The 24,235-nt window shown below is 48.2% G+C and overlaps 1 protein-coding gene across 3 annotated transcripts in view; it reads left to right on the forward strand.

Moving 5' to 3' along the window:
* Positions 1-24,235, forward strand: part of herc2 (HECT and RLD domain containing E3 ubiquitin protein ligase 2) — a 47,576-nt gene that overhangs the window by 9,321 nt on the left and 14,020 nt on the right. Inside the window, exons 15-63 of one of the 3 annotated variants that reach the window (XM_052073700.1) lie at positions 340-591; positions 1,398-1,591; positions 2,076-2,276; positions 2,395-2,623; positions 2,858-2,982; positions 3,925-4,103; positions 4,242-4,429; positions 5,417-5,572; positions 5,644-5,829; positions 5,946-6,122; positions 6,198-6,301; positions 7,467-7,617; positions 7,775-7,989; positions 8,060-8,192; positions 8,276-8,403; positions 8,907-9,102; positions 9,370-9,497; positions 10,124-10,303; positions 10,386-10,522; positions 11,000-11,151; positions 11,243-11,434; positions 11,622-11,809; positions 11,905-12,097; positions 12,373-12,555; positions 12,646-12,830; positions 14,167-14,314; positions 14,400-14,596; positions 15,084-15,314; positions 15,415-15,553; positions 15,677-15,823; positions 16,338-16,480; positions 16,548-16,824; positions 17,021-17,163; positions 18,357-18,455; positions 18,520-18,688; positions 18,953-19,078; positions 19,166-19,274; positions 19,598-19,737; positions 20,056-20,246; positions 20,327-20,432; positions 20,538-20,629; positions 21,340-21,515; positions 21,589-21,700; positions 21,837-21,918; positions 21,980-22,214; positions 22,702-22,879; positions 22,967-23,048; positions 23,770-23,941; positions 24,025-24,169. In XM_052073700.1, coding sequence (XP_051929660.1) covers positions 340-591; positions 1,398-1,591; positions 2,076-2,276; positions 2,395-2,623; positions 2,858-2,982; positions 3,925-4,103; positions 4,242-4,429; positions 5,417-5,572; positions 5,644-5,829; positions 5,946-6,122; positions 6,198-6,301; positions 7,467-7,617; positions 7,775-7,989; positions 8,060-8,192; positions 8,276-8,403; positions 8,907-9,102; positions 9,370-9,497; positions 10,124-10,303; positions 10,386-10,522; positions 11,000-11,151; positions 11,243-11,434; positions 11,622-11,809; positions 11,905-12,097; positions 12,373-12,555; positions 12,646-12,830; positions 14,167-14,314; positions 14,400-14,596; positions 15,084-15,314; positions 15,415-15,553; positions 15,677-15,823; positions 16,338-16,480; positions 16,548-16,824; positions 17,021-17,163; positions 18,357-18,455; positions 18,520-18,688; positions 18,953-19,078; positions 19,166-19,274; positions 19,598-19,737; positions 20,056-20,246; positions 20,327-20,432; positions 20,538-20,629; positions 21,340-21,515; positions 21,589-21,700; positions 21,837-21,918; positions 21,980-22,214; positions 22,702-22,879; positions 22,967-23,048; positions 23,770-23,941; positions 24,025-24,169 — 7,991 coding nt within the window. The remainder of the gene's footprint in view (positions 1-339; positions 592-1,397; positions 1,592-2,075; positions 2,277-2,394; positions 2,624-2,857; positions 2,983-3,924; positions 4,104-4,241; positions 4,430-5,416; positions 5,573-5,643; positions 5,830-5,945; positions 6,123-6,197; positions 6,302-7,466; positions 7,618-7,774; positions 7,990-8,059; positions 8,193-8,275; positions 8,404-8,906; positions 9,103-9,369; positions 9,498-10,123; positions 10,304-10,385; positions 10,523-10,999; positions 11,152-11,242; positions 11,435-11,621; positions 11,810-11,904; positions 12,098-12,372; positions 12,556-12,645; positions 12,831-14,166; positions 14,315-14,399; positions 14,597-15,083; positions 15,315-15,414; positions 15,554-15,676; positions 15,824-16,337; positions 16,481-16,547; positions 16,825-17,020; positions 17,164-18,356; positions 18,456-18,519; positions 18,689-18,952; positions 19,079-19,165; positions 19,275-19,597; positions 19,738-20,055; positions 20,247-20,326; positions 20,433-20,537; positions 20,630-21,339; positions 21,516-21,588; positions 21,701-21,836; positions 21,919-21,979; positions 22,215-22,701; positions 22,880-22,966; positions 23,049-23,769; positions 23,942-24,024; positions 24,170-24,235) is intronic. The other 2 variants (XM_052073701.1, XM_052073702.1) reach the window with 2 other exon arrangements.

Here is a 24,235-nt window from a genome sequence, read left to right on the forward strand (position 1 = left end):
GAGGGCGGCGGGGGTTTGGACTGGCCGATGAATCGGCGCGTATCGGAATAGAATAGGGATCAGGATCAATAGAAAAATACCTTTGATTCAAAGAAATAATAATCCCTAGCCGCGAACTCCGCGATGTTAGATTTGTGCCACAATTACAGGCGCGTAAAATGAGTTTTTCAGCACCAAAAGGGCGTTTTGTGAGTCAATGAAAGGTTTTATGTCATAACTTTGTTAAAATAAAAATGTCCAGATGCCTCAGTGGAAAAACTTGACACAACGCTCCAAAAGTTTTTCTACCCTTGTGACCTATAAACGAGTACAGCCGATGTTCTTCCTTGCTGCTTCCAGGTCAAGTGTGGTCCTGGGGAGACGGCGACTACGGCAAGCTGGGCCGAGGAGGCAGCGACGGCTGCAAGACCCCCAAGCTGGTTGAGAAGCTGCAGGACCTGGACATCATCAAGGTGTGCTGCGGCAGCCAATTCTCGCTGGCCCTCACCAAGGACGGACAAGTGTACACGTGGGGAAAGGGCGACAACCAGCGCTTGGGCCACGGCACCGACGAGCATGTGCGCTACCCCAAAGTCCTGGACAGTCTGCAGGGTGAGAGAGAGAGAGAAAGACGGCAAGCTGCGTGCGCTGAACTCCCGTGGCCAAGTGGTCGGGGAATTCTATGCATACCAAAACCTGAACTCAAAGCGATTCTTCACCCCCAAATTGGATAAGCTGGATAGAATTCCTGACCTGGGTGGCCCGGTAGTCCAGTGGTTAGCACGTGGGCTTCACAGTGCAGAGGTACCGGGTTCGATTCCAGCTCCGGCCTCCCTGTATGGAGTTTGCATGTTCTCCCCGGGCTTGCGTGGGTTTTCTCCGGGTGCTCCGGTTTCCTCCCACATTCCAAAAATATGCATGGCAGGCTGATTGGACGCTCTAAATTGTCCCTAGGTGTGAGTGTGAGCGCGAATGGTTGTTCGTCTCTGTGTGAATCGGTTGGCTGGCAACCGATTCAGGGTGTCCCTCGCCTACTGCCCGGAGACAGCTGGGATAGGCTCCAGCACCCCCCACAACCCTAGTGAGGATCAAGCGGTTAGGAAGATGAATGAATGAATGAATTCCTGACATTTTTTTTCGAAGCTACTTTTCAAAATAAAATGCGTAATTATTCCTTCAAAACCCCAAACCTAGTTTGAAAATCCATTTTGGACACCTTCCCGAATCCACCTTTAAAATCTTCACCCAGCCTCAAAACCCTAGTTTGAAATCTCAACCCCATGCTTGAAGCCTTAATTCGAAACCCTAACCCGTACTCGGCCTGGTGGCAGTACGGTAGTAGTTTGACCTGACCAATATAAAAATCAAAGATGGAAAAACAGTTCTGATAGCGACCCGCTTGTTGCGATTGCATCCAGGGAAGAAAGTGGTGGACGTGGCCGTGGGGTCATCGCACTGCCTCGTCCTGACCGACGACGGCGAGGTGCACAGCTGGGGCAGCAACGACAAGCTGCAGCACTTCGACACCCTCTTTTACAACAAGAAGCACCCGAAAGCTCTGCCGGGTCTCAAGTCCAAACACATTGTGGGAATCTCTTGCGGCCCGGGACAGGTGAGGCGCTCAAAAAACATTGTTATTATATATATATATTTTTTAAATAAAGGTTCTCATTGTGGCGGCCCGGTAGTCCAGTGGTTAACACGTCGGCTTCACAGTGCAGAGGTACCGGGTTCGATTCCAGCTCCGGCTTCCCTGTGTGGAGTTTGCATGTTCTCCCCGGGTCTGCGTGGGTTTTCTCCGGGTGCTCCGGTTTCCTCCCACATTCCAAAAACATGCGTGGCAGGCTGATTGAACACTCTAAATTGTCCCTAGGTGTGAGTGCGAATGGTTGTTCGTCTCTGCGTGCCCTGCGATTGGCTGGCAACCGGTTCAGGGTGTCGCCCGCCTACTGCCCGAAGACAGCTGGGATAGGCTCCAGCACCCCCCGCGACCCTAGTGAGGATCAAGCGGCTCGGAAGATGAATGAATGAATGAAAGGTTCTCATTGTCAAACTACATAAAAGGTTAAAACAAAAAAAAAATCTCTGTTCCCCAGAGTTTTGTGTGGTCCTCGTGCTCCGAGTGGTCTGTTGGCCAGCGCGTCCCTTTCGTTGTGGACGTGTGCCCCATGACCTTCGAGCAGCTGGACCTGCTTCTGCGCCAGGTCAGCGAGGGCATGGACGGCAGCTCGGACTGGCCTCCCCCGCAGGAGAAGGAGTGCATGGTGGTCGCCGCGCTCAACTTGCTCAGGCTCCAGGTAATCAATCCTGTGTCTTTTTTTTTTTTTAATGTCGGGCTACCAATTGAAAATGGAATGGATCATACCCACATTGACCCTGACTGAAAATTGAAGCTTCTCGTATTTGTCGCTCCAGCTCCATGCCGCCATTAGCAACCAGGTGGACCCGGAGGAGCTGGGTTTGGGGCTCGGCAGCGCCCTGCTGTATAATCTCAAGCAAACCGTGGTTGTGCTGGCTAGCAATGCCGGCGTGCTCAACACGGTGCAAGCCGCCGCTCAGTCCGTCCTGCAGAGCGGGTGGTCCGTGCTGCTGCCCACTGCCGAGGAGCGGGCGAGGGCCTTGTCCTCGTTACTCCCCAATACCGGTAAGAGCATAACTGCATTTACATTCTAGAGCCGTTTTCATAATCTTTGCAAGATTTTTCCCATACAAACCAAACGGGTAAGCGTAAACAAAACAGTCTGACCAGTATGTGTTGAGTTGTTGATATACATCCACATCTCATTTTAGGTAATCCTTAGTCAAGTATAAACAAAAGTTAAACACTATTAGTGTTATTGAAACCAATAAGTGATGAGCTTTTTTTTTTGTGCCGCAGCATCTGGAAATGAGAGGAGCGTGACCCCTGGCCGTCGCTTTATGATCGACTTATTGGTCAGCAGCTTGATGGCCGACGGCGGCTTGGAATCTGCGCTGAAGGCGGCCATCGCTGCCGAAATACAGGTCAGACCTTGAACCTGAACCATTGAGGCCATTTTTAGCTGATCAGAAGCCTGAAGAAAGTCGTTTCCAGAGAAGGCGCAGTAGCACCAATAGTTAGTCGAGGCAAAGCAGACACTTAGTATGATTTTTTTTTTTCTAGAAGAGGTTAAATTTTGGGGAATTTAATGGGAAAAGAAACATTTCAATCATGATAAGTTGAAGTTTGTTGGAGACCTTAAACTAATTGGTCTAATTTGGGTCAATAAGAAGTAGTAGAAGCACCCGAATTTGCCCCAAATGGCTGCTTTGAGCCAAAATGGCCGACTTCATGTTTATTGTCAAAAATTGCTCCTTGGAGCCAAAATGGCCGACTTCATGTTTTTTTTTTGTTTTTTTTTTAGGCATCGCTCATTGATACTTTTTTCATTTAGACACGTATGCCAAATTTCATGTTGAGCGGTTAAACTGCCAAGAGACATTTTTCCAACTTTTTTAGGGGGACTAATGTATTGTCATAAAGCATATTATTTGACAATAATGATGACCTTGTATGAGAAATGGCTGATTGAAACCAAAGTGGCAAACTCCCTGCTCAGTTTCAGGGATGGCTTCTTCAGACTTTTTGATGCATCCTGTCATGATACCTATACACCAATTTTCGGTTGAATGGTGAAAAATGTTTCGCGGGGGTGCTATCGTTTGCTAGCTTTTTTTGCTAGCTTCTGGGCAGGAGATCAGTGCTTCAAACGAACATGGCTGATTTCCTGTCTAATTTCGGCATTAACTCTTGAGACTTTGTGTGTCCGTTTATTGTAGAGCTGTCCTTCCAATTTCGTGTCCGTTTGTGGTCTCGGGTTCAAAATTTTCTAACACCTGACCGGCCGCTTCTCAGTAAGAAATGGCTGCTTCAATCCAAAATAGCTAGTGAGAAAATCCCCATTTTTCTTGGCTCTTCTATGACAGGACATTGAGGCCAAGAAGGAGGCGCAAAAGGAGAAGGAGATAGACGAACAGGAAGCCAATGCTTCCACCATGCAGCGTTGTCGCGCCATGCTGGACAAAGATCTCATCAACACCGGCATCTACGAGTCGGCCGGAAAGCAAATTCTGCCACTGGTGCAACTTGTGCAGCAACTTCTAAGGTATCTGTATTTTCAATTTAACCGGTATTCTTGTTCAATTGTACCTTTTCACCAGTTAAATTAATCGTCACTGAAATCACTCGTCGCAGAAAAGTCCGAAGCTCACACACATAACTAACGTGTCGGATCCTGTTGCAGAAATATCGCGTCGCAGACCATCGCCAGGCTGAAGGACATTTCCCACTTGCGCATCTCCAACTATTTGGAGGCCGAGCACGACAGCAAGGAACGCTCGGCGTCTCTGGACTTGCTGCTGCGCTTCCAAAGGCTGCTGGTCAGCAAGCTCTACCTCGGCGTCAACGATGAAATCAATGTCAACGGATACAGTGAGTGGCGCGTCATATTAAAAGCGCGGCGTACACCGAGCGACATGGCCAAATGCGACTAAATTGTCGCGCGCTGTGCAGGATTCTCCAATTAGTTTTTCATGAATGCCTGACCTAACTAATAGTATTGCAATTTCAAATTCCTATCACAGATGATGACTTTTGCTAATTGGCTGCTTGCAGAGAGGAACCAAATGAGCTGCATTTTTGAAGTTAATATGAGAGGCTAGCTGGGCGGCCCGGTAGTCCAGTGGTTAGCACGTCGGCTTCACAGTGCAGAGGTACCGGGTTCGATTCCAGCTCCGGCCTCCCTGTGTGGAGTTTGCATGTTCTCCCCGGGCCTGCGTGGGTTTTCTCCGGGTGCTCCGGTTTCCTCCCACATTCCAAAAAAATGCGTGGCAGGCTGATTGAACACTCTAAATTGTCCCAAAGTGTGAGTGTGAGTGCGAATGGTTGTTCGTTTCTGTGTGCCCTGCGATTGGCTGGCAACCGATTCAGGGTGTCCCCCGCCTACTTCCCGAAGACAGCTGGGTTAGGCTCCAGCACCCCCCGCGACCCTAGTGAGGATCAAGCGGCTCGGAAGATGAATGAATGAATGAATATGAGAGGCTAGCTACTTTTTTTCCCTCCTCCTTCAAAGCTGAGTAGAGAGGGGAGTGGGGAGCAGTTACAGAATAATTAGATTGTCCTAAATGGAGAAAATGCTGTTTTTACTTAACAAAACATTAAAAAAAAAACATCTGAGCTGGAACAGTAATACAGTGTTTCCGGAATATTTTTGCTCTCGTTTATCATACTCTCAGAATCTAATATTAGCCAAATATTTGCTTCGGTGGTAATAAATGACCGGATTCTGTTGAACAACATAAACACCCATGGCATTAAATATGTTTCTGTTGGTCATGATGTAGTATTTAGGTAGGCGGTCTCAAATATGAGGACCGCTGCTCCGAGCGTTTAACTTTGATTTCAACTTCCCTCCATTAGATCGGGAGCTGCTGGGTGTCGGCTCGCTGCTAAAAAAGTACATCGCCTTGCTCTGCACCCACATTGGCGACATCCTCCCCATAGCCACCAGCATCGCCTCCACCGGACACCGCCATTTTGCCGAAGCATCTCACGTCATTGAAGGAGATCTGACGGGTGAGGAGCCTGCAGCATGGTTGGTTGATTCACCGAAAACGTGAATTATGCGGTCTGTGGTCTTGGTGTAGGTGTGCTCCTGCCAGAGTTGGTGGTGTCCATCGTCCTCCTGCTCACCATCGATGCGGGCTTGATGCAGGAGACGGGCTCCATCCCTCTCCTGGCCGGGCTCTTGGAGCATCTCGACCGGTTCAACCACCTGGCCCCCGGACATGAGAAGGATGACAATGAGGATTTGGCGTGGCCTGGAATCATGGGTAGGTCAAGCTCTTTGTACATCAAATACATGTAACCTGTACTTTTTTTCCCCCCCATGTTTTCTGTACTACAGCAGTGGAATCAATGCAACCTTACTTTGTTTGTGGTGGTGCAGGTTCATTCTTCACGGGACAAAGCTCCAAGAACAACGAAGAGGTGTCCCTCATTCGCAAAGCCGACCTGGAGAACCACAACAAAGATGGCGGCTTCTGGACGGTCATTAACAGCCGCGTGTACGACATCAAGGACTTTCAGGCTCAGTGCCAGTCGCTCACAGGAAACAGCGTCCTTGGTAATCCATTTTAATTTGAAACATCTTTTCATATCCGAGGGGGGTGGGTGTGCTCAAGCGTTTGCTCTCTTGCAGCCCAGTTTGCGGGAGAAGACCCGGTCGTTGCTCTGGAAGCTGCCCTGCAGTTTGAGGACACCAAGGAGTCCATGCAGGCCTTCTGCGTTGGCCAGTATATGGAGGTCCTGTATATCTACTATGCCATCATACTTTTAGTTACTGATTAATCATTTCTAGTTGTATTTACAGTGAACTTCTACTATTTGTTTGGGATAGGGAACCGCATATAGCAAAAATCTCAATAATTGACGGCCCCACCCCCAAAGGTTTTGCAGTTGCCTATAGAAGCTACAAAATGACAGCAAACCACGTAGATGATCATAAAATTTTAACACATACTGATAATCAGTTTAAACTGAATAAGATAAGATATCCTTTATTCGTCCCACAATGGGGAAATTTACAGCCTCCAGCAGCAAGAATGTATGTAGAAAGGAGGAAGAGAAAAAAAACAACAAACATCTTTCAATTAAATACAATATGAACACAAATGGATAAAAATTATTATTATTATTATGATTGTTATTTTTTATTCATCAGCCTGACAGCAGTCGGTAGGAACGAGCGTCGGTATCTCTCCTTCTTGCAGCGCGGGTGTAACAGTCTCTGGCTGAAGGAGCTACCAAGTGCTGTCAGGGCGGGCTGGAGGGGGTGGGAGGGACTGGCCATCATAGCTTTTAGCTTAGTTAGCATCCTTCTGTTGCCCACCTCCTCCAGAGTGTCAAGGGAGCAACCCAGGACAGAACTGGCCTTCCTGACCAGTCGCTCCAGTCTCTTTCTGTCCCTGGCCGAGATGCTGCCTGACCAGCAGACAATGCCATAATGGATGGCCGAGGCCACCACCGAGTTATAGAACGTCTTAAGGAGTGACCCCTGAACCCCAAAAGACCTCAGTTTCCTGAGTAGGAAGAGTCGGCTCTGTCCTTTCCTAATCAGGGTGTCCGTTCACTGGGATCTGTCACTTTACACATATGTGACTTTAGGCTTATGGTATTAAGTAGAGAAACAAAAACATTGAATTCAGGACATCTCAAATGCAGCTGAAATGAGCTATTAGTGAATTAAACATTACCACCAAGATTCCACGTGATGGTAATTATTGCTTTGGCCGGATCACAAAAACAGTTAAAAGGCTAGTCTTACAGTGGATACCAGTACAGGGTTTAAAAAAAAAAAAATCCGGAGAGGTGAGAATATTTAGGGTTCAGCATATTTCTAATGTGAAAGGTGGCTCTTGTCAATGAAAAATTGATTGAAATGACTGAAAGCGTGGTTTACGATTTACAGCCAAACCAGGAGATGGTCACCACTCCGGACCTCAGCAGTCTGTCATCGCCTCTCATTGATACCGAGAGAAATCTGGGCCTGCTGCTGGGTCTCCACGCGTCCTTCCTGGCCAAGAGCACCCCCCTGTCACCCATGGAGATGGAATGTGCCAGTAGGTTCACTTGTTTATCTTCATCCCCTTTGTAATATATTGCCTTTACTGAAACTGCTAAGAAAAAAAGTGCGCCCAATGAATAGTTTATTGCAATAAATCACCCCCCCACCCCCCTGTTGGATTTGAGCCTGACCTTCTGACACTTTTTTCCCAGCCTGGCTGCAGTCCTCCATCTTCTCCGGCGGCTTGCAGACCAGCCAAATCCACTACAATTACAACGAGGAGAAGGACGAGGACCACTGCAGCTCACTGGGGAGCACCGCGCCAGATAAAGCCAAGCTGTACTCTCGCCGGATAACCCTGAGCGACCACGCGCAGCCTTTCCTGCAGGCCATCGCCGACAACAACACTCAGGAGCACACTGTGAAGGTAAAGCCAAGTGACTGAAACTGTTGCATCATGTGTGGGGATCTGCAAGTTTTTTTTTGTTGCCCTGCAGGACTTCCTATGCCAAATAGAGCGTTGCTGTAAGCAGTACCATCTTATCACGCCCATCACTTTCCCACCTGAGCATCCCGTGGAGGAAGTTGGCCGCCTGTTGCTCTGCTGCTTGCTCAAACATCAGGACCTTGGTAACCAAGCAACAGGACACCAAACTGCTCGTTGTTTTCTGTTTTGTTTTTTTAAGAGTGTCTTCTATTTTTGTTTTCCTCAGGTCACGTTGCGCTCTCGCTTGTCAGTCAATGTGCCTTGGAGGTGGACCAAGGGAAGCAGAGGTCCCTCCCTAAATCGGTTATTGACGTGTGCCGTATGGTCTACCAGGCAAAGTGTTCTTTGATCAAGGTAGGGATGATGGAGGAGGAGTGTTGATTGACTTCATTAAAAAAAATTAGTTGTCTGAGGTTAAACACAATCTGATTGTATTTTTAGAAAATGTTCCCATCCATAGGTAATTTATTTGTATTTAGAAATATATTTTCTTTTTTTCCCAAGTGAATTCCGTATAGATTTAAACATTATTTCTACATTTACATTTTTTCATATTTAAAAAAAAAAAAAATCTTCACATTTATAAACACATTTTCCAGATGTGAAATTCTGGGGGTACCTTTATTTTGTTTTTACATTTTATTTTTTATTTATTTATTTTTATTTTTATTGATTTATTTTCCCGCAACAAATTTTCCAAATTTTTTTATGTAAAAAAAAAAATATATATATATATGTATATTTTTTATCTCTGCATTGTTTTTTTTTTTTTTTTAAGGTTTCTTTTTCATATTTATACCCATGTTGCTCATGGAGACGTGCAAACCATTCACTGAAAGCGCCGGTGTTTTCTTCAGACCCATCAGGAGCAGGGCCGCTCCTACAAAGAAGTATGCGCCCCGGTCATCGAGCGCCTGCGCTTCCTGTTCAACGAGCTGCGTCCGGCGGTGAGCAACGACTTGTCCATCGTGTCCAAGCTGAAGCTACTCAGTTCTCAGCCGCGTTGGCGCAGGATCGCTCAGAAGCTCATCAGAGACCGACGGAAGAAAAGAGGTAGTTGTGGTGATGAAATTCACTTGTACCTCCACATATAATAAATTGGGGCACTTGTTATTTTTTCAAAATTTGTTGAATTACCATCTGCCACCTGGTAGAGCCACGCTTACGGTGCGCCTTCAGCCGTTTATTGAACGGGACAAACGGTGAAACAGACATACAAAATGAACACACTCATAAGGACCATGGGTGCCCTGTTAATTCACTCAATGATTTTGTGTTCATAATTGGCAAGCTCTTAATTGTGTTTTTTTTTTCTTCCAGTACCTAAAAAGTCAAGTGACGTAGAAGAGCCAAAGTTGGAGAACGAAGGGACCATCGAAGAACAAGTGAATGTCAACATCAGCCCAACAGCAGCTGATCGGAAATCACCCACAAGCAAGACTACTAAGGTATTTTTTTTATTTATAATATTGCTTTTGTGGAATACGAATTAAGCTGAAAAATCCACGTTTTTTAATGTATCTCTCTTTTTTGAATCACTTGTATTAAATAAGGGGCGGCCCGGTAGTCCAGTGGTTAGCACGTTGGCTTCACAGTGCAGAGGTTCCAGGTTCGATTCCAGCTCCGGCCTCCCTGTGTGGAGTTTGCATGTTCTCCCCGGGCCTGCGTGGGTTTTCTCCGGGTGCTCCGGTTTCCTCCCACATTCCAAAAACATGCGTGCCCGGCTGATTGAATACTTTAAATTGTCCCTATGTGTGAGTGTGAGTGCGAATGGTTGTTCGTTTCTGTGTGCCCTGCGATTGCCTGGCAACCGATTCAGGGTGTCCCCCGCCTACTGCCCAAAGACAGCTGGGATAGGCTCCAGCACCCCCCGTGACCCTAGTGAGGATCGAGCGGCTCGGAAGATGAATGAATGAATGAATGTATTAAATAATTCGTTCTTTTCCGTTTAAAAATGTTTAGTTAAAAAATGTAATCATCTCCCAATAACCGTGTCCATATTTTTTAAAATCAATACTTTGTCTCATCCCATCTTATTCCTAAAGTCTGACACAATGGTATTGTTCCACAACAGCAGGACAAGTGGGAGCCCATTCTGAGCACGGTGGACAATGTTCACAAGTACCGCTGGCTAAAGCACAGCCTGCACGGCGGCGCCTCCCCCCAGTCCAGCCTGATGGCTAAAATCGTGGAGTTTGCGCTGAAGGAGGAGCCCCTGGATGTGGAGAAAATGAGGAAATGTCTCCTCAAACAGGTAACCGATCAAAAATGTCTCCGTAGTTGCCGAGCGTAGGCGAAGACCAAGATCAATGTTTGTTTGTTTTTTTTTTTGACAGCTGGAGAGGGCGGAAGTGAGGTTGGAGGGCATCGACACCATGTTGAAGTTGGCCTCCAAGAGCTTTTTGCTGCCATCGGTGCAGTATGCCATGCTGTGCGGTTGGCAGAGAGTAATACCGGAAGGAACCAACATCGGGTAACTGTGCTTCAAAAGATAACGTTTGGCTGTTTATTTGCCGGGCGGCCCGGTAGTCCAGTGGTTAGCACGTCGGCTTCACAGTGCAGAGGTACCGGGTTCGATTCCAGCTCCGGCCTCCCTGTGTGGAGTTTGCATGTTCTCCCCGGGCTGGCGTGGGTTTTCTCCGGGTGCTCCGGTTTCCTCCCACATTCCAAAAACATGCGTGGCAGGCTAATTGAACACTCTAAATTGTCCCTAGGTGTGAGTGTGAGTGCGAATGGTTGTTCGTTTCTGTGTGCCCTGCGATTGGCTGGCGACCGATTCAGGGTGTCCCCCGCCTACTGCCCGGAGACTGCTGGGATAGGCTCCAGCACCCCCCGCGACCCTAGTGAGGATCAAGCGGCTCGGAAGATGAATGAATGAATGAATGAATGAATGTTTATTTGCCCACTCGATGGTTTCGACACATTCTAAAAAGGTCTTTTGGATCTTCAGGGAGCCTCTTTCCGATTGCTTGAAGGATGTGGACCTGATCCCTCCCTTCAACCGCATGCTGCTGGAGGTGACTTTTGGCAAGTTATACTCTTGGGCTATTCACAACGTTCGCAACATCCTCCTCGAAGCAAGCGCACGCTTCAAAGAACTCGGTGAGCACGCCATACTCTGCATTGCATCTGATTGGCCAAAGTCAAGATCGAAGCATACCATGCAATAATTTGTATTTTTCCCGAAAAGCAGGGGTGCAACCGGTTCCCTTGCAAACCATCACCAACGAGAACCCGGCGGGACCGAGCCTTGGCACCATACCGCAGGCCCGCTTCCTTTTGGCCATGATACACATTTTGTCGCTCAAGCACGGCGCCAACAGCCTGAGCCTCCTGCTCAACTCGGGCATACTGGCCCTCACGCAGAGCATCCTCAGGCTCATAGGTGAGTAGATCGTCTTGGTGTCCTCCATCCAGGGACTTTATGCACGTAGGCTAAGGCTAATTTTGTGTCTTATATTTAAGCCCAGTGTTAATGTTCCAACTGTGCATCATGTTAGAGTGGCTAACAATAATGAAACAAATTTCAGAATAAAATCTCTCATTTTTGATGATCGCAATCTTTCCACCAGGACCCAGCACTGACTGCAACGATGAGGACTTGAGTTTGTCGCCGCACGGCGGCTCGGCCACCGTGCTGGAAGAGTCCCGGAAGGAGGCGGCCCCCGTGCCCGTTCCCGCCTCCGGGCCGGAGCTGGCAGCCATGATGAAAATAGGCACACGGGTCATGAGGGGGGTGGACTGGAAATGGGGAGATCAGGTATGAGATTTGGGCATAATTACTTAATGAATTTTGTTCATTTTCTTCCTTTCCTTTCCGTGTGTTCCTAATGTGTGACTTTCTTCGGCATCCAGGACGGTCCAGCTCCAGGTCTGGGCCGGGTCATTGGCGAGCTGGGCGAGGACGGCTGGATCCGAGTACAGTGGGACACGAGCAGCACCAACTCTTATCGGATGGGGAAGGAGGGCAAGTACGACCTCAAACTGGCCGAGCCGCCACCCGCTGCCCAGCCGGCCGCTGAGGACTCTGACACGGAAGATGACGCGGGTCAGTACAGTGCTTGACTTTTACAAAGATTGTACGCTCAACCCCCCACATCATCGTCTTTTAACTTTTTTTTGGGGAAGTACCCGTCTTCCGTTATTTGCCGAAATAATAAAACTAGTGCTATCTCACCTTATATTAGCGCGAAAACTATGTCAGAAAATGAATGCCATCTGCGTATCACAGGATGTCCATGTTTAATGACTTTTTTTTTTCAATTCACTTAATTTTCAAAGAGTGAGCTGGCAATATTTAAAACTCTGCTGTCATCGTTCCAGAAGGCGAGCTAGTGGAAAAGAGCAGCCATCCAACAGCCATGATGCTCACCAGCACTGTCAACCTGCTCAAGACCTTAGCGCTGTCCTCTGGGATCTACGCCGACGTGTTGCAAACGGATGCCACGCGCACCCTTTGCGGGCTCCTCAGGATCTTGGTGGAAAGTGCGGCTAATGACAAGATGGGTAAACTCAACCTTTGCCCGTCAATATTTTTGAAAAAAAAATAAATGGTGTTGTTGGGTCTGATCGCCGCATCTCTTTGCTTGCCGTCAGGTTGCCACACGCATAGGCTGGTATCCCGCGAGCAGCACAGGAGCTGGTGCACGCTGGGCTTCATTCGCAGCATCGCACTCAGGCCCCAAATGTGCAGCACACTGAGCACCACTGCGTGGATCGGCCTGCTCGTCCACATCGTGGAGGGCAACCAGTCCTTCAGCGCGGTCACCTTGCAGCGACAGGTGAGTGGCAGAGCGGGATCAGTTCACACGGGCAACCCTCAAATAGGTTGCGAATGAGACAAGTCAATTTGTGTTGGGCAAGTCAAGTCGCAGTCAGGCTTTAGCTATCAAATATTTTCAGGAAAATCCATCGGGTATTTCGATAAAACATTGTTTTTAAATTAAAATAAATGTGAACATGATGTTCAGGTATTATCATTATCCGCAAGAGGGCGCCATCCTCATATTCCACACCAGAATGTCTTTGTCTTCTTATGACTACTTTGCCGTCCTTTAAATAGCTGCTTTTGCCTTTTCTTCTTGCTTTTTCATCGGCTTCTTCCTTTTTCAAAGTTTTTGCCCTTATTCGTGTCTTAATTTAGTCATATGTTCCTCTGGACACCTTTGTTTTGGTGCTTCAGTCAAGGTGCCACTTTTGTGCACAATTTGTTTTACATTTTTAAAAACTATACGAAACTATAACTGACATATTTTTGTGGAAAGCATCTACAGCAGGCATGTCCAAAGTCCGGCCCGGGGGCCAAATCCGGCCCGCGGTCGAATTTCATCCGGCCCTCGGCCCCTGTCATAAAATCAGTGCCGCAGGTTGGGCGCAATGGAACATGTGTTGCATTGACTGAGGTCTCGTAGACTGGTGAGTGATGTTTTATAGAGTACTGCTTCCCTCTAGTGGCTAAATGAGTAATAGCATTCACTAAATGAGTAATAGCATTTAGACACTAGAGGGCAGTAGCACTCTATGAGACATCACTCACGAGTTAACAAGACATCACTCCGTGTTTATATTGACTGATATGTCATATTTCAAATGATCCTTGCAGTTGTGGATATGTGTATTGCTTGTTCATTTCCCTGTTGTTCGAGTCAAAGGTTTTGTGACTATTAAAAAGTCATGGTGATACATTTTATGTTTCAAATCAATCAATTTGCACTCAGGAGACTTCTGTTTAAGAAAAAGTCAAGTGAATAAGCAGTTGCATGTGATATACCTGTTTCAAATGAACCAAAAGAAATTCTTAAGATCGTTGAAATTAAAATAAAAATGGAAATGTGAAACAGACTGGCTTACTAAAATTTGTTGAACAATATTGTTGTTCAATGTAAAGAATGTCAGCCAAGGTCGGCCCCCCTACATTTTACCACATAAAATCTGGCCCCCTTGGCAAAAAGTTTGGACACCCCTGATCTACAGTGTTTGTATGTTTATGAGTGACCCAATTAATTCCAATGGCCGTTAATTATAATCGGGTTTTCACTTTTCATGGGCCAGCCTGGTCCCCACGACTTGCAAATAGCCGGACTGTATTGTGTATTCACAACTTGTGTGCCTTTACAGATCCTCGCTCTGCGTCTCCTGCAAGCCGTGCTGCCTTCTTGGGACAAGCTGGAGCGCTTGCCAGACATGAGGTTCCTTGTGGAGAAGCTGTTTGGCTTCTTGGGAAGCTTACTGAGTACCTGCTCCTCGGACCTGCCCCTGCTCAGAGGTGTGCAATTTTCCAAGTGGACACCAGGGCACATGCTCGGGCTATTCTTTCTTTATGTTTTAAAGTTCTTCCATCTTCTGGGCAGAGGGTTCTCTGCGACGCAGAAAGTCCCGTCCTCAAGCCTCCCTGACGGCCACTCACAGCAGCACGCTGGCCGAGGAGATCGTGGGAGTCTTGCGTACCCTGCACTCACTTATCCAGTGGAACGGTCTCATCAATGAGTACATCAACGCTCAGCTGAGTTCCATCGGAGATGTCATGACCAGCTGCCAGTCGGAAGCGGTACGATATTATTATTATTAATAAATTTCACACACAGTAAAACTAAATTTGTGGGTGAATTGCGGTAAGATAATTATTTCATGAAAAGTGACATCTTGACGTTAAGGTTTAATTACTTCTGTTTTTTTTTGTTTTTTTTTTTTGTACAGGCCAACGTCTTGCCGAATAAAAATAATATTGCTTTGTTGCCATCGTGTGGATTTGAATTATAACATTTGACTGTAATTCACGACACTAATATAATGAGTAAGGTCAGATACAGATTGGAAAGCTGGGTTCATTCTCCTTTTTTTTTTTTTTTTCCCCCTTTTATGCCCCCCCCCCCCCCCAAAAAAAACAATTATGCCCCGTTTCTAAATTATCGGTCATTTTGCTTGACTCATTTTGATGTGCTGGATCACAGATGTGCCTTGGCACAAAAAAAAAAACTGCTCTACTGGGTGCTATTTTAATTCTGTCTCGCACGTTTACCGCCTCCTAAATTCAGAGTTTCCTGGAGGAGTATTTCCCAGATGCCGATGGTCCCAGGGTTGGCAGCCTCATGGCAGTACTGGCCGTGATTGGAGGAATTGACGGCCGCCTGCGTCTCGGCGGCCAGGTGGTCCACGAGGAATACGGCGAAGGCACCGTCACCCGCATCACGCCAAAAGGACGCATCACCGCGCAGTTTCATGAAATGCGCAACAGCCGAGTGTGCCTCCTCGGTCACCTCAAAGCGGTATGGGAGACGTCAATGTCCTCTCAGCGCTCCACAATAAGCCAAGGTCCTTCTTATGAATGAAGTTTTAAATTCCTTTTTGGATTTGAATGTTTCCTAGTGTCCCGCGGTATCCTTCAGCGTGCAGAACCTGCCGTTCTCCGAGCCCATGCTGGCAGTCTGGGCTCAGCTGGTGAGCCTGGCTGGAAGCAAACTGGAGAAACAGCGTATGAAGAAGTGCCTCAGTCGAGGCCTTACAGGTGCGTCTGAAATTAGCCCACTTTTTTGAGAGACTATTTTACCGCGACCAAAATCTTTGGGCTATACGTTGCGACGTCCATCGTTTACCAGCATGATGAAAAATTCTGTGCGGTGTGATTCAGCGGACCAGGTGGATATCCACTTGCTGCGCTGGCAGCAGCTGAGGCTGTACATCCTCAAGGCCACACGGGCGCTCCTCTCGCATCAGGACAAACTGCGTCAGATCCTCTCTCAGCCAGCCGTGGTGGACATCGGACCCAACCACAGCGGTAAGAGAGACGGTGGCATCGTAACGTTTAATGAAAATGTGCATTTTAAGTTTCCGGATATAAAAAAATGTATTTGGTAAAAAAATAATGTATATTCCGGGTGCAGTTTACGCAATGGCAGAAAGTTCAACGTGCTTATTACAAACGAGCACGCGGAGAACATGCAAACTCCACACGGGAAGGATTCGAACTCACGATCTCTGTGCTGTGAGGCGGACATCGGAATGAGTCAACCGCTGCACAATCATTTAAAATGAAAGATTTAAATACTGGGAATAAAATTGGTTGTCAAACATTGAAAAGTAAAACGGTTCGATGTAATGTGTGTGACATTACATCGAACATCGTCATGAAAGTAGAAAGTGATAAATAAAAGTAAAAATACAATTAAATGATAGAATTGCAAATTTGCCGCCACCTCTTCCACATACAAGCAAAAGGAGGCCTTTAAAATCAAAGCATCCCGAAATGGGCTGCGAAAGATTTTTTTCTATATGAAACTCTTGTTCATCAGAGGATGCGGTTGCGTCGTCTCCAGACGTTGGAGAACTTTCCCCCGAGGGCCCTCTTCCTCCCATGATCCTCCTGCAGCAGCTCATATCCGCCGCCACTCAACCGTCGCCCATCAAAGCTATTTTTGACCGGCGGGAGATGGAGGTGAGATGGAAGTCTTTACATTTTGTTCCTTCCCACCACCGATGTTGACCATCGCGTTGCCTCGTAGGCCGCAGCCCTGGCCGTGTGTCAGTACTTGGCCGTGGAATCGGCCCACCCGTCCTCTCCGCTATTTGAAGAGAGCAGCTCCAGCGAGGCCACCACGCCCGTCACCGTGCAGCAGCAGCAGCACGTCCGGCCGCCCAAGCAGAAGAAGCACAAGACCTCGCCGGTTCCACCTCTCCCCATCGTCCTGCAGCTGATGGAGATGGGCTTCCCCCGGAAGAACATCGAGTTCGCATTGAAGTCGTTGTCAGGAACCACGAGCAGCGCCTCGGGTGTACCAGGTAAGGACCGGCCCGTGTTGTCGGTTGGATCATTTTACTGTCCGAAGTGGCAGACTCAACCAGAAACAGTTAGGAGCACTTCTGGTTTACCGCCGGCGCCGTCCGTGTCTGCTTGAAATGTTTGTGATTTTTTTTTGGGGGGGGGGGTCACAGCCCTAAATGCTACAGACTCATTTGAATCTCCCCTTCTCCTCAGGTGTCGAGCCTCTGGTGGGCTGGTTGCTGGACCATCCTGACGTTCACACCTCAGAGGTATCGGACGCTGACACCGTGTCGGACGAAGATTCCGATGAGGAAGTGTTGGAGGAGCTGGAAGAGGCCGAGCCTGTGTTTGCTGTGGTATGCCATCACTTTACTTTTGCCTCTTCCCTTCCAAAACTATTTAATTTTTTTTTTTTTATTAAGCTTTTGATTGAATTTTTAAAAAAGTTTGAAAAAAGAAAGGCGGTCCGGTAGTCCAGTGGTTAGCACGTCGGCTTCACAGTGCAGAGGTACCGGGTTCGATTCCAACTCCGGCCTCCCTGTGTGGAGTTTGCATGTTCTCCCCGGGTCTGCGTGGGTTTTCTCCGGGTGCTCCGGTTTCCTCCCACATTCCAAAAACATGCGTGGCCGGCTGATTGAATACTCTAAATTGTCCTTAGGTGTGAGTGTGAGCGTGGTTGGTTGTTCGTTTCTGTGTGCCCTGCGATTGGCTGGCAACCGATTCAGGGTGTCCCCCGCCTACTGCCCGAAGACAGCTGGGATAGGCTCCAGCACCCTCCGCGACCCTAGTGAGGATCAAGCGGCTCGGAAGATGAATGAATGAATGAATGAATGAATGAATGAAAAAAGAAAAACATGGTCACGTGTTTAAATACATAGAACATCATCAGTTCCGGGCGTCAAAATACATCACATCAACGTCGCGGTGAAACGGGTTACAACTCCTGCACTCCCACATATGCAATGTCCTGAACACTGTGCCATATGAGAAGAAAAATACTGAAATAAAATTGAACAAAATAATAAACCAACATGATTTTATTTTTAATATTTTACTTTTTTTTTAATGCAATTATCCAGTTTATGGCGGCCCGGTAGTCCAGTGGTTAGCACGTCGGCTTCACAGTGCAGAGGTACCGGGTTCGATTCCAGCTCCGGCCTCCCTGTGTGGAGTTTGCATGTTCTCCCCGGGCCTGTGTGGGTTTTCTCCGGGTGCTCCGGTTTCCTCCCACATTCCAAAAACATGCATTGCAGGCTGATTGAACGCTCTAAATTGTCCCTCGGTGTGAGTGTGAGTGCGAATGGTTGTTCGTTTCTGTGTGCCCTGCGATTGGCTGGCAACCAGTGCAGGGTGTCTCCCGCCTACTGCCCGGAGACAGCTGGGATAGGCTCCAGCACCCCCCGCGACCCTAGTGAGGATCAAGCGGCTCGGAAGATGAATGAATGAATGATTCAGTTTCTGGGTTCACTAATTCAAGTTCCATGACTCCATGAAAACAACCAGTCCTTAAAATGGACAAATCACTACGTCTTACCTGTTCCCCTCACAGCCTCCGGGTGTAGTGGTGACCGAAAGCCAGATGTTTAAGAAGCGATCGGATTTCCAGAGCAACGACGACTACGCCGTTTACGTCCGAGAGAATATTCAGGTAAGGGGATGATTTCCGACCGCGATTATGGCGAACAGTGGATGACGTGAGCGTTTCCCTTCAGGTGGGCATGATGGTCAAGTGCTGCCGAACGTACGAGGAAGTCTACGACGGCGACGTGGGCAAAGTCATCAAGCTGGATCGCGACGGCCTCCACGATTTAAACGTGCAGTCTGACTGGCAGCAAAAAGGCGGAACCTACTGGGTCCGCTACATCCACATCGAGCTGCTTGGTGAGCTGCTTTGCTTCGTCGACGCGTGTTCACGGATGTACTGAAAACGCAGCTGAATTACCGGGAGTTGTTCTTTGTGTCCGTTCATGGAATCAAATTTGCAGATTTACCAGCAACACGAGTGAGTCAAATGATTCACTTACGTATATTCGGTTCACGAAATTGAGTTTGGGGACTCACGACAAACCCGAGACGCTGCATATCACTGATTCAAGTTAGCTGCCTTGAATGATTTGTTTGAATCGTCTCTGTCAACACCTCCAGGGTTCCCGCCACAGAGTTCTCCCTCACATATAAAGATCGGCGACAAAGTAAGGGTTAAGCCTTCAGTCACCACGCCAAAATACAAATGGGGGTCCGTAACCCACAGGAGCGTTGGCGTTGTCAAAGGTAAGGCCACGTTTCAAATTTGAAGAACGGTGATTTGTAACAAAAGAAGAATGGCTGTAATGGAACACCTTTGTGGCTCTGATTCAGCTTTCAGTGCCAACGGGAAGGACGTGATTGTGGACTTCCCTCAGCAGTCGCACTGGACTGGCTTGCTATCCGAGATGGAACTGGTGCCCAGCGTCCACCCTGGAGTCAGGTTGGGATACAACAGAAACTCTGTTTATCAAGTTGAATTTTGATGTGATTTTTTTTACACCTGCCACACATTTTAAACTTATTTAAAATTAATTATACGCAGAATTGAAAGGCCTTTTTGTGACCTTTTTTCCATGCTGAAGAACTGCACGAGCTTTGAGAAAATGAGCCCCAGTCAGAAGCTGGCATCCTAGATTATTGGGCGACATTAAATCGTGACCCTTTTTTTCCCCCCAACTCCATCTAAGACGTCATTTTCGATCTTTTCAGGGCAGAAAATGTGAATTTCACACCTCAAACGTCTGCTCTCTTTTCTCATCGCAGGTGCGACGGCTGCCAGATGTTCCCGATCAACGGCGCCCGGTTCAAATGCAGAATCTGCGATGACTTTGACTTCTGCGAAAACTGTTTCAAAACACGCAAGCACAACATCCGCCATTCCTTCGGCAGAATCAATGAGCCTGGTTAGTCAAACGCGCAAGCACAAATGCCCCAAATTAGGAGTTCTGAAACACAGTGGGGTGTTTTTGGGGGGGTTGTTTGTTTTTGTTTTTTTGCTTGAGTAAAGTGGAAAAAACTACATTTGAGTAATCATTTAAAATCCTAACCCTAAGCCAAAAATGTTTTTCAAACCTTCTCTTTATTTATTCATTTTATTTTGAAAGAACTGAAATGTATAACAGCCTTTCAAAATAATTGGTCATCATAAAGTGATACCTTCACTTTAAATGAAATTTCTTTGCACATATCACATCATCCCTCCATCTGATAATTTTCACCAGGCCAATCACCGGCCTTCAGCGGCCGCTCGGGGAAGCAGCTGAAGAAGCACCACGGCAGCCAGCGCGGCATGCTCATTGACGATTGGTCGCGCGCTGTCAAGAGCCTCAATGTGTCGTCGTCCGTCAACCAGGCCTCGCGACTCATCGAAGCCGGCGACCAGTGCTGGCAGTCGTCCGGCTCGCAGGGGAAGGTAAGACGGCATACCCAAATAGACCCCCCCCCTGCCACCTAGGCACCCATTGCCGTTGACTATGCGACTTTGTCTTGCAGCATTGGATTCGTATGGAGCTCTTCCCAGACGTCCTCGTGCATCGGCTCAAGATGGTCGTGGACCCAGCAGACAGCAGCTACATGCCCTCCCTGGTGGTGGTATCGGGTAAAAATTGACCTTTTGAAATGTGAAAAATGTGTGGATCGATATCGTGTTACTCCTGCAATTAAACATGACATTTTGAAAAGAGACCCCTTTTGTGATTTGCAGGTGGCAGCTCACTGAACAACTTAACGGAGCTAAAGAGCATTAACATCAACCCCACAGACACCACCGTCCTGCTGCTCAATGATTGCACTGAGGTTGGTTGGATTGCAGCCATTTAAAAGGAGCCGCTGTTTATCTTGGGGAGGGGATACATTTGGTAGAAAAAACACACACACACACAAAAAAAATAATAAAAGCTTTCCAACAATTAATTACGATGAATTGGTGATTGACGGGGCGGCCCGGTAGTCCAGTGGTTAGCACGTCGGCTTCACAGTGCAGAGGTACCGGGTTCGATTCCAGCTCCGGCCTCTCTGTGTGGAGTTTGCATGTTCTCCCCGGGCCTGCGTGGGTTTTCCCCGGGTGCTCCGGTTTGGGCGGCCCGGTAGCCCAGTGGTGAGCACGTCGGCTTCACAGTGCAGAGGTACCGGGTTCGATTCCAGCTCCGGCCTCTCTGTGTGGAGTTTGCATGTTCTCCCCGGGCCTGCGTGGGTTTTCTCCGGGTGCTCCGGTTTCCTCCCACATTCCAAAAACATGCGTGGCAGGCTGATTGAACACTCTAAATTGTCCCTAGGTGTGAGTGTGAGTGCGGATGGTTGTTTGTCTATGTGTGCCCTGCGATTGGCTGGCAACCGATTCAGGGTGTCCCCCGCCTACTGCCCGAAGACAGCTGGGATAGGCTCCAGCACCCCCCGCGACCCTAGTGAGGATCAAGCGGCTCGGAAGATGAATGAATGAAATGAATGGTGATTGACGGTATTTTGTTTTTTGTTCCAATGTATACTTAAGTGACGCTTCCCCTCAGTATCACAGATACATCGAAGTTGCCATCAAGCAATGTCGCAGCTCCGGAATAGACTGCAAGATTCACGGTCTCGCCCTTGTGGGACGCATCCGAGCAGAAGATGAGGACCTGGCCACCGTCCCTTTCCTGGCGTCAGACAACGAGGAAGAGGAAGATGAGAAAACTGCTACTGGAAGGTGCGGCGGCCAACTCGTATTTTGATCGTAAGTGTAGTTTTTGCATTCAAAACTTGTGACCTCTTTGCTTTAGTCTTTCTCGCAAGAAATCTTCAGGGCTGGAGTCGTCAGCCACCATCAGGACTAAAGTGTTCGTTTGGGGGCTGAATGACAAGGACCAGCTGGGTGGACTCAAGGGATCCAAGGTGCGCTCTGCAAAATTCTAATCGTAAAGTCTTCGTTCTGCTATGCCAAACAAAATAGATACATATTTGTTGTAGCATCTCAACCGGGAATATGCATCATCATCATCATCCGGGTCTGGTGTTTCTCTCTTTGCAGATCAAAGTGCCCTCTTTCTCCGAAACCCTCTCGGCACTTAACGTGGTTCAAGTCGCCGGCGGTTCCAAAAGTCTCTTCGCAGGTAGGTGACGTAACGCGTCCTATTTATCTTCCCACTCGGAGCTAAATATCATTCGTTGCAGTCACGGTGGAAGGAAAGATCTACGCGTGCGGCGAGGCCACCAACGGCAGGTTGGGCCTCGGTATGACCAGCGGCACAATCCCGATCCCGCGGCAGATCGGCGCCCTCAGCAATTACGTCGTGAAGAAGGTGGCGGTGCATTCGGGCGGACGGCACGCCATGGCGCTCACCGTGGATGGCAAGGTGTTCTCCTGGGGAGAAGGCGATGACGGGAAGCTGGGACACTTCAGCAGAATGTAAGTCTGTTTTCTTTCATTCATTCATTCATCTTCCAAGCCACTTGATCCTCACTAGGGTCGCGGGGGGTGCTGGAGCCTATCCCAGCTGTCTTCGGGCAGTAGGCGGGGGACACCCTGAATCGGTTGCCAGCCAATCGCAGGGCACACAGAAACAAACAACCATTCGCACTCACACTCACACCTAGGGACAATTTAGAGTGTTCAATCAGCCTGCCACGCATGTTTTTGGAATGTGGGAGGAAACCGGAGCACCCGGAGAAAACCCACACAGCCCCGGGGAGAACATGCAAACTCCACACAGGGAGGCCGGAGCTGGAATCGAACCCGGTACCTCTGCACTGTGAAGCCGACGTGCTAACCACTGGACTACCGGGCCGCTTAAGTCTGCTTTCTTTTTTTTAGAAAATACCAGTCGGTGCATTTGTGTGTGAAAGTTGTGGTCTTTTCCGCATTATTTTTATTTTTTTTTTGCTTTCCATCTCAGGAACTGCGACAAGCCTCGGCTGATCGAGGCTCTGAAGACCAAGCGCATTCGGGACATCGCCTGCGGTAGCTCCCACAGCGCCGCCATCACCTCTTCCGGGGAGCTTTACAGCTGGGGGCTGGGGGAATATGGCCGCCTGGGACACGGCGACAACACGACACAGCTGAGACCGAAACTTGTATGCGGAATTTGGCGTTTCTGCTTCAGTCGCATATGAATTATCGTGTCATTTGGTGTGTTTTTTTTTGTTGTGTGTGGCACCCAGGTGAAAGTGCTTCTGGGACACCGTGTGATCCAGGTGGCCTGTGGTAGCAGGGATGCGCAAACGTTAGCTCTCACTGATGAAGGTATTCCTCAAAGATCGAATATCTTAGAATTGGTCAGTGATCAAGAGACGATGAAAATCCGTTTAGCCTTGTTCTGTTTAAGATTCCCAGACTTGATCATATTCATTCGCCGCAGGTTCGCCTTTAAATGTCTCAAACGAAATAGCGCTCACTAATAAAGATATTGGGTGGCCCGGTAGTCCAGTGGTTAGCATGTCGGCTTCACAATGCAGAGGTACCGGGTTCGATTCCAGCTCCGGCCTCCCTGTGTGAAGTTTGCATGTTCTCCCCGGGCCTGCGTGGGTTTTCTCCGGGTGCTCCGGTTTCCTCCCACATTCCAAAAACATGCGTGGCAGGCTGATTGAACACTCTAAATTGTCCCTAGGTGTGAGTGTGAGTGCGAATGGTTGTTCGTCTCTGTGTGCCCTGTGATTGGCTGGCAACCGATTCAGGGTGTCCCCCCCCTACTGCCCGGAGACAGCTGGGATAGGCTCCAACAACCCCCGCGACCCTAGTGAGGATCAAGCGGTTAGGAAGATGAATGAATGAATGAATGAATAATAAAGATATTGTCATTTATTCAAGAATAGACTACACTGGAATGTCTTTGTCCGAGGACGACACTATTTATTTATTTTTTTTTTTTAAATCAGTTGACAGAAGTATGTATTCATTGTGCTTGGGAAAGTAGCAGTTATTTAAATCGGACGTGCAGCAGGCTAAAATCTGCTTTCCTCGACAGGATTGGTGTTCTCGTGGGGTGACGGAGACTTCGGGAAACTCGGTCGCGGCGGGAGCGAAGGATGCAACATTCCCCAGAACATTGAAAGATTAAACGGGCAAGGCGTCTGCCAGATTGAATGCGGCGCTCAGTTCTCCTTGGCTCTCACCAAATCGGGCGTGGTGTGGACTTGGTAATGTGGGACCCGTCATATGATGCGGAACTCATGACATGTCCTGGTTTTGAAGCGCTTTGTAATTCCATCCGCACGCACAGGGGCAAAGGGGACTACTTCCGACTGGGCCACGGAACTGATGTCCATGTGCGGAAGCCCCAAATGGTAGAGGGGCTGAGAGGCAAAAAGATCGTCCATGTCGCAGTGGGAGCCTTGCATTGTTTGGCGGTTACCGATTCTGGACAGGTTTGTATGGTGCTGTGGCATTTGTGATCACGAACCGCCACTGATGTTTAGTGCAAGCATGAAAAT

Source organism: Hippocampus zosterae, chromosome 8 (assembly GCF_025434085.1).
Source record: "Hippocampus zosterae strain Florida chromosome 8, ASM2543408v3, whole genome shotgun sequence".
Lineage (NCBI taxonomy): Eukaryota > Metazoa > Chordata > Actinopteri > Syngnathiformes > Syngnathidae > Hippocampus > Hippocampus zosterae.